Genomic DNA, 12,893 nt, shown 5'->3' on the forward strand with positions numbered 1-12,893 from the left:
AAACGCCCCAACTTCAAGATCGCCTACAGAGGCGAGGAGGAAGAGGCTGAGGCCCTGGCCTAAATTCAAGTCTCGATGGGTTCCCGAAACGATGTAGACTGAAATGTAAGTTAAGACTTCAGCGAGCAATTAGAAAGCTTAAGCTCACAGCACAGGTGTCACAGTTAAGCAAGTCATTGATACGTCGTCTTGTTGGGAACGCAACATACCACGGATAAATTTCCTCGTCTACGGCATCGGACCTGCAGATTGATAGCATGCTTTGTTGTTCGATACATCCATTCCTTACTCTCATTGAGCTGTCGTTGAATGAAACTGAAGTAATCTGAGACTCCATGAATTTGAGATCCAAGTGTCTTTCTATTCAGCATGCACCCGCGAGGTGTCTTCTTCTTTTCCATAGATAGTAATCTTATCAACTGCAATTGATTATACCAATAGCAACATCAGGAGTGAATAATGCTCGAGTAGGTCAATGCCACGTAATTGCGCGCCTCTCCTGCTTGTACTACAACTTAGTCTTAAAGTTACAGCTATTGTCGCCCCACATGTTCGTGCATAGACCTACAAACATAAAGTAGTCATACTCATCGCCACCGCCAGAATTGACTGCTGAGGCCGGTCGAACGTGCGGGGTCAACAATTGACCGGCAGTTCGCAAGTGATGTGTTGGCCATTCCGCGGTAATTGTAATTGCATGGAAGAAGGTTTGATTCTCGCAGCGTATATCTAACCTCCCATGTGATTGGTAGGACGGAATGCATCTATGAAAATCTCTGCAATCGGCGTGTTGAAACCGGAAGGATGAGCGATGGATTGGCGATCAGCATGGTTGAAAAAATGATATATCACATACCGGCAAGGCACCACAGCTTTTAGCACCATGCAGACATATAATAGTGTGAATTTCTATCCCGCCCCTTCTTTCCATCACATATGATACATCAGAGAGCATTGTAATACATGTCACATGCTCTTTGTAGTGCATGACCATCTTCTTGGTTCATTCTCATGCACACGCACCACACCATTCCGCCACACACTAGCAACAACTGAGATGCTAGAGACAGGGACAGTCTCCCCAATGTGGTAAATCACAGTTTCAGGCCCATCACATCTCCAATTCATGTGAGATGACCCATGAATGGTTTATTCTCTGCTGCTATGAGTCTATGCCTTCAAGATGTATATAATGGTCCGAAGTATTGTACCATTCCTCGCTCTTCTTTGCGTCGTCCTTGCCAATCTGCAGCCCAGGTCATATGAAACCAGAGAGTACTTTGCTCTCCAGCTTGATAGCCGTACTGATCCGCATGAGGTCGCAAATGTACTCGGCGCCGAGTACGAAGGGTCCATCGGCGAGCTCCCGGCTCACCATGCCTTTTCTTTGCCCAAGGAAAACGGGCCACGCATTGACAGCTTGATGTGGGCTCAAGGAACTCACACTCAACGAGATGAACACCTGGATGAATTTCGGGATGCGATCCTTTGGGCAGATAGACTTACCGTCCCCGAACTGGCAAAAAGGCGAGTTCCGACAGGGTTGTCTTTGGATTCTTTCTGGCAGGGCCAGCCGAACCCGGAGGCAGTCCGCGCACAGCAAAAAGTTGCAGACGCGCTCAACATAAAAGATCCCATGTTCCGTGAACAATGGCATCTTTTTAACCCCGTACAACTGGGAAATGACCTCAATGTGACTGGTGTCTGGCTTGAGGGCATCACTGGGGAGAATGCCACCACGGCTATTGTTGATGACGGCTTAGATATGGACAGTCTCGATCTACAACAGAACTACTACGCAGGAGGGTCGTTTGATTTCAACGACGGCGGCGCAGAACCAAGACCGCGCCTACCAGACGACCACCACGGTACTCGATGTGCCGGGGAAATAGCGGCAGCCAGGAACGATGTTTGCGGGATTGGAGTGGCGTACAATAGCAGAGTATCGGGGATTCGCTTGCTTTCTGCAAAAGTTGACGATATCCATCAGGCCGCGGCCATCAACTATGACTACCAACATAATGACATCTACTCTTGCTCATGGGGCCCACCAGATGACGGCATGCACATGGAAGGTCCAGCAGTGCTAGTTCAACGAGCAATAGTGAACGGGGTACAAAATGGCCGTGGCGGGAAAGGCTCTATCTTTGTCTTCTCCGCTGGAAATGGCGCCTCTCAGGACGATAACTGTAACTTTGATGGATATGCTAATAGTATATACAGTATTACTGTCGGGGCGATCGACAGGATGGGCAAGCATCCCCCTTACTCAGAATCTTGTTCAGCCTTGCTGGTGTCTGCCTTCAGTAGTGGCTCTGGCGAAGGTATATACACTACCGACAACGGCGTCGATACATGCTTTAGCCTTCATAGTGGCACTTCGGCTGCTGGCCCACTGGTGGCAGGGGTCATCGCTTTGGCTTTAAGCGCTCGACCGAAACTCACCTGGCGGGACGTCCAGTACCTCCTCGTTGAGACCGCGGTCCCGGTTCATGTACAGGATGGTAGCTGGCAAACCACATCAAGCGGCCGAATGTTTAGCCATGACTGGGGTTATGGGAAGGTCGACGCATACAGTCTGGTCCAGAAGGCTCGTTCTTGGAATTTGGTGAAGCGGCAGGCATGGTATCATTCTCCCTGGTTTGCAGTATGTGTGCTCTGTACCCCATCTTTTAAGGCGATGACTCCAAAGTCTAAATTCCAGCCATGTAGGTGCATGCAGCAATTCCTGAGGGGCATAATGGGGTATCGCATTCCTTTAATGTGACATCTGATATCATTCAGACGGCCAACATTGCACGGCTAGAGCATGTTACTGTCACGATTAATATAGACCATATAAGCCGCGGAGATATCAGCGTCACTCTTATTAGCCCCGAGGGGACTATAAGCTATTTGAGCACTCCAAGGGTACCTGACCGCAAACGCGCGGGCTATGTCAACTGGGAGTTCACGTCTGTGGCACATTGGTAAGCTAAACTGGACTAACTCCTCTATGTTCTGCCATGAACTGAGATAATGCAGGGGCGAAACGGGAATTGGAGTATGGACAATCATTGTCCAAGATATAAATGTCAACAAACGGACGGGGACTTTCATTAACTGGCGCCTGAACCTCTGGGGTGAGGCCATTGATGATAGCCAGCAACCGCTGCATCCTCTTCCAGGTGGCTACAAAGAGAAAGCTCCAGGCAAGCCCAGTGTCACCGAAACCGTTGTAATACCTTCTTCAGCCTTGGAATACCAATCTTTCACTGCTACTGCTCACCCAAAGGACGGACAAATACTCCATGAGGCTGGGTCGAGTTCCACGTCTGCCGGAATTGGGACGATTACCAGACACTCTTCTAGCTCTCAGTTATACTACAGCAATCCCCGTTTCGCGTTCATAACCGCGACGTTGACAGCGATTATATTTCTCGTCATTGTTGGGCTCCACTGTTGCTTGCGTCTGGTACCGGTCTCTTCGAGGAACCTGGACATGCAGCTGGAGATGCGGAACAGTGGCAATTATCGGGACTCGTTACAGGCGCATGAGAGTGGCATGTACAGCACCGACCTCGAGGGCGCAGACGCTACATTGTTCGACCTTCGGGCAGGTTAGATTCTAGAAAGGTTTTACATCTATGACCGAAATGCAGTATCCACCTGCAAGATCTTCTTTGGAGCAATTCCGGGGGCTTGACTTCCCACAAACTCCTCCTTGGGTATAAAATTCACAAATATGACGATCCTATATATTTGTTGTGCATCTTAATCTCCAGTCAGGCAGTGTCTATCACGACTCTCTGACCCCAAGTCCAATGTTCTTCGGGGCTAGTCATCAGGTCCAGCATGTCAATCATTTTGCGTCCCATATACCTCCAGGCCTGCAAACCATACCCAAATGCGAGATTAGCCATTCTCAAGGCATTCCCTCTGTCTCGCACGGCATTGTATGCATGGGCTGCAAGTCGGTAGCCATCTGCAATGTGACACCAAAGATTCTCCTTTGTGTACAGGTCCACTAACGTCCTCGCCATTTCGGGAGTTGCGTTATTTTGAGGTGTAGACCAGTCATTGAGTAATTTCTTGTAGCGATTAATACGCTGAATTCTTTCATCGGATTGTTCAATGGCCTCTGGGCTCATCGTGCAAGTATGGCAAGAGCAATTGAAGCCCCAGAAGCTGATCGCCTCCTGTCGTTCTTTATGGGTCACTGTAGGGTCAATATCTGGTTACGAGTACGCCAATTGTTAGTCAGTAATCTGCGGGGCTCTAGGGATTGGGCTTCAGCGACACACATGAAATGGTGAGCTCTTCGCCAGGACTGATGTCCCGTATCGTATACATGTTCTGTGTGAAGGTTTTTGGGTCAAAGGTGTACATGCAACTGTCCGACAATAGCAGTAAGCATTTGAGGTGCTTCTTGATAAGGATATTCTCACTTTGGCCGGCAATCATGATTGAGCCTCTAGAATAAAGAACATCAGGATATCGTCCCATATGAGCTATGTATTCGAGGAAGCAAAGACTTACTGAAGTCTGTATGAACAATGCATGATGGTCGTTTGCTGCATGCACAGTGACCGTGAATGAGTTCGTGTCCAAGATATCCTCCACAGGGTCCCCTCCCCAGTGGCCCATCAATCCCATGGTCTCCGACTTCGTCAAAAGCGGGAGTCTATCCACGCCCTCCAGTTGCATTCGAAGGCGCTGTTTCTCTGGGACAGCGGCTCGCATGTCTAGGTGTACCACCAATGAAGGAGGCTCCGAAATGAGCAAGTCGCCTTTGTGAAGAGATCGCTTAGCAACCACCCCTACCCCTTTCCCGGGAATCTGAACCTCCCCAAAGGCTTCTTTTTCGACATTTACCGTAATTCGTTGCCGAGAATTCTGTACTATTGCGTTCAAAGCTGCGTTTCGCATCACTTCAGGTCGAGTTACCAAGGAAATGCCACGTCCATTCCAGAACTGCCGTTCTGTGTAAACGCAGTATTCGCCATGACAGGTGCCTTGCCAGAGATCCAGCTCCCCGTATGAAGATAAGGCACCTAAAGAAGGGGTATAGAGCGGTGTACAGATATCAAATTGCCGGAAAATGTCATCGAGAAGACAGAGTTCTGAACTTGATCCGTGTTGTTTTTCCGATGAATGCTGCTGAGCGGTTGCTATACTAGAGGGGGAAATGGCCTCGCACCAGGTTAAGATGAAGCTGATTAACGGAAGAGCCCTAATTAAAATCGTCATTTTACCCACATTGAAACCAAATTTGTGGAATTACTGGTTAAAACATCAAAGAGAAATTTCGCAAAGCTCCATGGTATGGGGGAAGATGTATAAGATGTACCCAATAAATCAACACATTCTGAATTATTCAGGATGGGCACACTAGGAAACTCTGTCGGTTAATTGTATGCACCCGCTTGTATTTCACTTTGACCTGCGGAGGGTACAATCTGCATCACATCACATTACAAGGTAAGGGGTGGTGCTGAAGTTGAGGAGGGAGGGGAATTAGACAGGTCACAGATAGTCCACGCTTTCAATTCCAAAAGCACCGCGATTGACAAATGACGTTGGGGCAGTTGCTGGCTGATCTCTACCTAGAAAGCCTAACCAACGGGGGCGATTGCAGATCACTTCAAGACACACCAATTAATAAGAAAAAGCAGAAGATGTGAGTGGTATATCATAAGTAACTCTCTCCACCATCAATGCATGAGAACAGAGATGTCATATATTATTTTAGTTCAGAAAAATGTTGCTGGATCTGCTCTGTGTATAATAAATATATATATATATTTTTTTTTCTTTTTTGTGTGATTACTTAGAACAACTTGCATGCAGAGGACAGGGCGTACATATATAGCCTGCCATTGTAGGAATTGCATAATGTGGTAGTACAACGCATACATGCTCCTCAGTAAGGCAAGCTACTGCGACCACTCAATCATATGGGACCCTCTGTGCATTTAATGCCTCCACCATCTCTGGTACTATATCACCTCTGTACATTTCAGATGTTTCTGCAGGATATTGCTGAACTAAACCTACTAAAATGACTTTCTTTTACAATAAACGCTACTCCCCAATCCGATCATCAGAGGATATCAACGAGGGAGAACCCATTAATCTTGAGAAAAAAGCCTTCCTCTGGACTTGGCTACCAATACACCGGAACAGGGGAAACTGGAACTCTAGATCCTGTGTCAACTTAGTTTTCTTCTTCAATGCACTGCTTTCCTTAGTTCTGTTCATTGTCTCTATATGTCTCCTCAAAAAATCGAACTTCGTCACTGACACAGAACAGCCTCCATATTGTGAGTATCCAGACTACGATTTCAGGCCTGCTCGAACTGCATGCATATCTGATGACTATTCTTAAGCACCGTTGCGTGAGGATGGCGTTGTTCATTCCTATAATACCCATTATAAACCGAACAAGATTTTCCAGTCCTCTCCGTCGGATGAGGTGGACGAGGCGTGGAACGGGTGGCTGCGAGGTAAGCTGTGGACAAGCAAATTTGACCGTGGTTACTGACAGTGGGAGTAGAACACGACCACGCAATCCTGATACCTACAAAGAAGGCCATTGAGAAGGGTCTGCCGGAGTCAGTCGACACATACATCGATCCTGGATATTCCGTGTATGGATTGGGCGTCTACCACCAATTACATTGTCTTAATCGAATTCGCAAGTCGTTTCATCCCGATCGTTATTACCCTGGCGCGTCAACTCATGAGATTGAACATCACATAAGTATGCCCCCGCATCTAGTCATACTTGCTACTGCTTTACTCCAGACCCGATGCTTACTGAAGAATCTATCGTTTCAGACCATTGTTTTGATGTGCTCCGACAAGCTATCCTCTGCCATGGGGACATCTCACTTGTTTACTGGTGGAATCGGAATTATAGCTACATTGATGAGGCTGGCTTAAAACATTATACTGCAGAGTATCTTCACAGGACACCGGATGAGAGATTGACCGGCTCCTTCGTCAAATGGGATTCTGCTGTCCAATGCCGTGATATGGATGCCGTGAACTCGTGGGTGAAGAAGCACATGGTCGATGATGATAAATACGGTGGTCAAATGGTTGATTGAGGAATCAAAGACGAAGCTGTGTTTGTGGCTGTTGTGAATCCAGGCTCAATCAAGAACATAATAGAGCTTGGTATACAGAATATATTTCGTGTGTCTTTCTTGCAGATATGGTCCCTTTTAAATAAGACCAGGAAGGGTCAAAAGTCAAGGTTTCATTTCCTGCACAATGAGTACGGACCTTCCCTGGTCTTGTGAACGATGGGCAGGGACGTACAATGTGGAAGTAGAAGAGATATACTAGTAAGTACTAATAGGCTATAAGAAGGCCCTAGATCCTAATAAAATCTCCAAAACAAACAGTGGATCCATGCGGCCTATAGAGGCCGTGTTGGCAAGCCTACTACTATATATTCTTGGTAAGCAAGACGTCCAGCTGTTTTTCCTTCTAATTCCCAGCAAATACAAGTTATGTTGACTGCGCCCCGCACAGGAACCTCCGCACAAGCAGATGTCACATATGAGTTGTTTTGGCCCCCAAACCATTCTAGTCTGTATTTGGATACATCGGAAATAATTGTTTAAGAATAGTTCTTTCTTCTCTCACACATAGGCATAGGTGTGACGTATAGTTCATACAACTCCGACCTCCGTGCCGTCTCCATCTATCTCACAGGCCTATTGTAGCGTTCTTGTCCACTCGCTTATAGCAGCATTCCAAGCCCCTAGCTACTTTGAGTCAGAATGATGTGATTGTATTTTCCCTCTTCCCCTTCCGCTTCCCACCTCTCAACCTCTCGAGCACTAAGCGTCCTACTTCTATCGCAATCACTCAACCCTTACAGACTTGAGCTCCAACCCCAGGAAGCGCTCTTCATCCAAGCCACCGATTGACACCCTTCCAAGTGTTAAATATCCTCAACTGCCTTAATAGTAGAGCAAAATGCTGTCTAGCACAGATATTGGCTACTTGCGTCGGTGTGTGGAGCTAGCCCGCGAAGCGCTTGATGCCGGCGATGACCCGTTTGGGTCAGTGCTCGTGGATGCCACGGGCAAGATCCTCAGAGAGGACCGCAACCGAATCAGGACCGAAGCAGATATCACCCTGCACCCGGAATTCACGCTGGCTGTTTGGGCCCAAAAGCACATGGCGCCCGCCGACCGCGCCGCTGCCACTGTCTACACTTCTGGCGAGCACTGTCCAATGTGCACAGCTGCCCACGCGTATGCGGGTTTAGGGCGGATCGTCTATGCTAGTTCGTCTGCTCAGCTTGTACAGTGGAAGACGCAGTTGGATGTGAAAGCTGGACCGGTCGCTCCGCTCCCGATCAATCAGGTTGCGCCGGGTCTGATCGTTGAGGGCCCCGCTCCAGGTCTGGATGAGGAGATTTATGCGCTACACCGACTGAAGCAAGCTCGATCTATTGCCGAGTCATAAGTTCATAACCACGAACCCGACTGAGGAGCTTAGGTGCCTACTGAGCGTGCTATTTCGGGCATGGTTGCGATGCTTAGCACGTTGTTAAGAAGATACCCACCGTCCTTCTTCCGCCCGGCGCATCGATCCTACTCGATGTCACCTGAATGACCTGACCTGAGCTGAACTCTGTCAATCCCCTTTCATTCTCAAAAATCAGTTCGTGGTCTAATGAAGCGATCTCGAGAGAGGTCCTCAACTCTCTGTCTGCTTTCGTTTCGATCGCGTTCTATCTTTGCCTTTCTTGTCTTAATTCTATTGCGTGAATGGCCACAGCGCACCTTACGGTCAAAAATTATGCAAACAGGCCACTGTAGGCCCTGAGAGAAACCTGCGTTCTGTCTGAGACGTAGTACGCTCTCCATTGGTTTAAGAGGATTTTAGCTTAATTGAATTTGTGTAATAGTGAAACTCATCCGGACCCGAACAGGGCTTCAAATCTGCTGCTGCAGTCCAAAATATTCACATTAACAGCGTGGAATTTGCCATTGCTATCATCATGCCATGTATCATAAACTGAAGTACATATTCGACTTAATCTAGCATAAACAGCAATCAAACAACCATAATCATCAAATAGGAACATGTCGTATGCTCAAAACTAACCAGTATATCCCCGTTGCAACCGAATACGAACTGCCCACTAGCCTCATCGGTGTCCCAATTAGGAAGGTGACGGCAGCCCCCGCCTAGGCCACAGTTAAACATATACAAGTTATAACCCCAATAACCCTTGAAACCATCCGCCTTCATAACTGCACAATCCATCCTACCTCAAGAAACACCACAACCATGCTCCCAAACACTATCTCCCTGCATCCCGCCCTCCCCACCGACGCCCTCACCCTCGCCAAACTCCACAACGCAGCATTCGCCAACAACGACCTCCTGGAAACAATGTACGGCCCTCTCACGCAAGACGACCCCCCCTTCGCCACCGACCTGGAGCAAGCCATCCGCGACGATCCACACGTCCAGATCACAAAAGCCATCGACGCCGAATCGGGCCAGATCGTGGGCTGGTCGTGGTGGAGTATCTACCGCGACTCCGAGGCGTATGCGAAAGCAGTAGAAGAGGCGCGGAAACGGGGGACCACGCCGCCGGCGACGTCGCTGTGTCCGCAGGTGTATTTGGATTTTCAGGATTTGAAGGCGAGGATGAGGGCGAAGTGGATTGGGGGGAGGGCGGTTGCTAGTGAGTTGTTTTTGCTTGCAGTGTTTGCTGTCGATGTGGGTGGTGGGTGAGGGCTGATTGTGTAGTTCTACAAGTTCTGGTTGTTCATCCGAACTACCAGGGTCGAGGGATCGGGACACAGTTGCTGATGGTTGGGGTGGAAGAGGCGAGACGGCTCCGGTTGCCTGCTTGGTTGGAGGCTTCGCCGGCTGGGTATATTGTCTACAGGAGGTGTGGGTTTCGTGATGCCGAACTGATGGAGCTGGATTTTGATAAGTATGGGCTTACCGGGATGAGGCATGTTTATTGTATGTTGATGGATGATGTTGAGAAGTAAAGATACAATAGCATGGACATTAATGTATATACTGTATACACAAAAGGGCATATCCCAGGTTAGATTAGGTCTGGGGTATCCACTGGAGCAATCAAATTGGGTACCCATATAGATAGGTATCAGCATGTTTGCACGTTTTACAATCCTCCAGTAGTACAGTGGCCATGTCAGTTCGTACAGGTGGCATCGACGCTTATTATGCCTTGCATTGAAGCTGTTCAAGTACCTAACTAGGCAATAGGCAATAGGCAATTTTGGACTGCGCATAAACAACATATACACTAGGCGATGCATATCTCATAAAACTGTCGAAAATCACAAACGAGCGGGAATATTCTGCTTGCCCTTCAGATCGAACCGATCCATGTTCATAACCTTGTTCCACGCCGCCACAAAGTCCTTGACGAACTTCATATCACCATCAGTGCTGGCATACACTTCCGCAATAGCACGCAGCTCAGCATTCGAGCCGAAGACCAGGTCCGCGCGAGTAGCCGTCCACTTCTTGCCACCGGTCTTGCGATCGCTTCCCTCGAACAGCTCGCCATTCTCGGCCTCCTTCCATGCGGTGTTCATGTCCAGCAGGTTCACGAAGAAGTCGTTCGACAGAGCCCCAGGACGGGAGGTGAAGACACCGTGCGCGGAGCCATCGTAGTTGGTGTTCAGCACGCGCAGGCCACCAACCAGAACGGTCATCTCGGGCGCAGAGAGGTCCAGCAGCTGCGCCTTGTCGACCAGGTAGTGCTCCGCACGCGGGCGGGCGGGGCCCTTGGCGAAGTTGCGGAAGCCATCAGCGAAGGGCTCCATGTGGCTGAAGGACTCGACGTCCGTTTCCTCCTGGGAGGCGTCCGTGCGGCCGGGGACGAACGGCACCTTCATCGGGTGGCGGGCGTCCTGCGCGGCCTTCTCGACGGCGGCGCAGCCGGCCAGGACGATCAGATCGGCCAGTGAGACCTTCTTGCTGTCGCCGCGGGAGTTGAAGCGCGACTGGACGGCCTCCAGCGCGGAGAGGGCCTCGCGCAGCCAGGGCTGGTTGTTGACCTCCCAGTCGCGCTGCGGGGTGAGACGGATGCGCGCGCCGTTGGCCCCGCCACGCTTGTCGCTGCCGCGGAAGGTGGAGGCGGCCGCCCAGGCGGTGGAGATGAAGCTTCTAGCAGGCACGCCGGAGGCGAGGATCTCGTCCTTGAGCGTGGCAATGTCGGCAGCGTCGACGAGCGGGTGGTTCACGGCGGGGACGGGGTCCTGCCAAACCAGCACCTCGCTCGGGACCTCCGGGCCGAGGTAGCGGGCGCGCGGGCCCATGTCACGGTGGGTGAGCTTGAACCAGGCGCGGGCAAAGGCGTCGGCGAACTGATCCGGGTGCTCGAGGAAGCGGCGGGCAATCTTCTCGTAGGCGGGGTCGAAGCGGAGCGACAGGTCGGTGGTGAGCATGGTGGGCTTGCGCTTCTTGGAGGGATCGTAGGCGTCAGGAATGATCTCGTCTGCGTTCTTGGCGACCCACTGGTGGGCGCCGGCGGGACTCTTGGTGAGCTCCCACTCGAACTTGAACAGGTACTCGAGGAAGTTGTTGTTCCACTGGGTCGGGGTCTTGGTCCAAGTCACCTCGAGTCCGCTCGTGATGGTGTCGGGACCCTTGCCAGAGCCGTGCTTGTTCGCCCAGCCGAGGCCCTGGGCTTCCAGGCCGGCGGCTTCGGGCTCTTTGCCGACGTTGTCTGGGGGGGCGGCACCGTGGGTCTTGCCGAAGGTGTGGCCACCAGCGATGAGGGCGACTGTCTCCTCGTCGTTCATGGCCATGCGGCCAAAGGTAACACGGATGTCGTGAGCGGCCGCGACGGGATCGGGGTTACCATCGGGTCCCTCGGGGTTGACATAGATCAGACCCATGTGGGCGGCGGCCAAAGGGTTCTCGAGCTCACGCGAGTGAGTGCTCTTGTGTGAGGGCTCGTCAGCAATGACGGTGCCCCGCTTGTCGGATCCAGGAAATCCCTTCGGGTAGCGCGCGTCGTTGCCCAGCCAGGTGGTCTCCCGTCCCCAGTAGGTGGCCTCGTCCGCCTCCCAGGTGTCTGGACGACCTCCGCCGAAGCCAAAGGTCTTGAAGCCCATGGACTCCAGGGCGACGTTACCGGTGAGGATCATCAGATCAGCCCACGAGATCTTATTGCCGTACTTTTGCTTGATGGGCCAGAGAAGGCGGCGAGCTTTGTCCAGACTGACATTGTCAGGCCAGCTATTCAGGGGAGCAAATCGCTGCTGGCCCTGACCGGCACCGCCACGACCGTCAAAGACACGGTAGGTTCCGGCGCTGTGCCAGGCCATCCGGATGAAGAGACCGCCATAGTGACCGAAGTCGGCGGGCCACCATTCCTGCGAGTCGGTCATCAGGGCACGGAGGTCCTTCTTCAGGGCCTCGTAGTCGAGGCTCTTAAAGGCGGCAGCATAATCGAAGTCAGCGTCCAGCGGGTTGGAGACGGCAGTGTGCTGGCGCAGGATGTTGAGCTTCAGCTGGTCAGGCCACCAGTCCTTGTTGCGGGTGCCGCCACCAGCGAAATTGGGCTGTGAGGGCTGCTCCTTGAAGGGACACTTTTCCTGTGTCATGATGTGCTTTTTCTTGCTGTTATCAGGGGTATATTGATGATCAACGTGGAAGACAGGAGATGACAGAAGATGAGGGGTAGATGAAACCTTATAAGCCGAGTTGTCCTCGTCTAGGCCAGGTCTCATTAATAACGCGTTCAACCCAGCATAACAGTCACGATCAGCAGGTGCTTCCCCGCATTCCAGAGCGTTTTCTTCTGGTTGGACCTTCTTACTCAGCTCCCATCAGCCTATGATATCATCAAACACATTTCCCCGCTTTGTCTGAGCCAATCACAATGA

At 50.8% G+C, this 12,893-nt stretch overlaps 6 protein-coding genes across 6 annotated transcripts in view; 4 read left to right on the forward strand and 2 right to left on the reverse strand.

The window, feature by feature from the left end:
• Aspvir_002324 (uncharacterized protein) overlaps positions 1-97 on the forward strand; it is a gene marked incomplete at both ends in the record, with an annotated part of 560 nt that extends 463 nt beyond the window's left edge. The window contains one exon of the mRNA XM_043273925.1: positions 30-97. Coding sequence (XP_043129860.1) covers positions 30-97 — 68 coding nt within the window. The remainder of the gene's footprint in view (positions 1-29) is intronic.
• Positions 98-1,183: 1,086 nt separating this feature from the next.
• Positions 1,184-3,604, forward strand: Aspvir_002325 (S8 family peptidase; the record flags this gene model as incomplete). Its single annotated transcript, XM_043273926.1, has 3 exons — positions 1,184-2,647; positions 2,713-2,969; positions 3,025-3,604. The coding sequence occupies 3 exons, from the start codon at positions 1,184-1,186 to the stop codon at positions 3,602-3,604; spliced, it is 2,301 nt and encodes a 766-aa protein (XP_043129861.1).
• A 160-nt stretch (positions 3,605-3,764) lies between these two features.
• On the reverse strand, positions 3,765-4,908 carry Aspvir_002326 (SET domain-containing protein; the record flags this gene model as incomplete). The annotated part of the gene is made up of 2 exons (XM_043273927.1): positions 3,765-4,213; positions 4,284-4,908. 2 exons carry the CDS (start codon positions 4,906-4,908, stop codon positions 3,765-3,767), a joined length of 1,074 nt encoding a protein of 357 aa, XP_043129862.1.
• A 3,063-nt stretch (positions 4,909-7,971) lies between these two features.
• Aspvir_002327 (nucleoside deaminase) lies at positions 7,972-8,466 on the forward strand (the record flags this gene model as incomplete). Its single annotated transcript, XM_043273928.1, has 1 exon — positions 7,972-8,466. One exon carries the CDS (start codon positions 7,972-7,974, stop codon positions 8,464-8,466), a length of 495 nt encoding a protein of 164 aa, XP_043129863.1.
• An 831-nt stretch (positions 8,467-9,297) lies between these two features.
• On the forward strand, positions 9,298-10,016 carry Aspvir_002328 (uncharacterized protein; the record flags this gene model as incomplete). Its single annotated transcript, XM_043273929.1, has 2 exons — positions 9,298-9,700; positions 9,766-10,016. The coding sequence occupies 2 exons, from the start codon at positions 9,298-9,300 to the stop codon at positions 10,014-10,016; spliced, it is 654 nt and encodes a 217-aa protein (XP_043129864.1).
• Positions 10,017-10,331: 315 nt separating this feature from the next.
• Aspvir_002329 (catalase/peroxidase) lies at positions 10,332-12,611 on the reverse strand (the record flags this gene model as incomplete). The annotated part of the gene is made up of 1 exon (XM_043273930.1): positions 10,332-12,611. One exon carries the CDS (start codon positions 12,609-12,611, stop codon positions 10,332-10,334), a length of 2,280 nt encoding a protein of 759 aa, XP_043129865.1.
• Positions 12,612-12,893: the final 282 nt, after the last annotated feature.

The sequence above is a fragment of the Aspergillus viridinutans genome, assembly GCF_018404265.1.
Source record: "Aspergillus viridinutans IFM 47045 DNA, scaffold_11, whole genome shotgun sequence".
NCBI classification, from domain to species: Eukaryota; Fungi; Ascomycota; class Eurotiomycetes; order Eurotiales; family Aspergillaceae; genus Aspergillus; species Aspergillus viridinutans.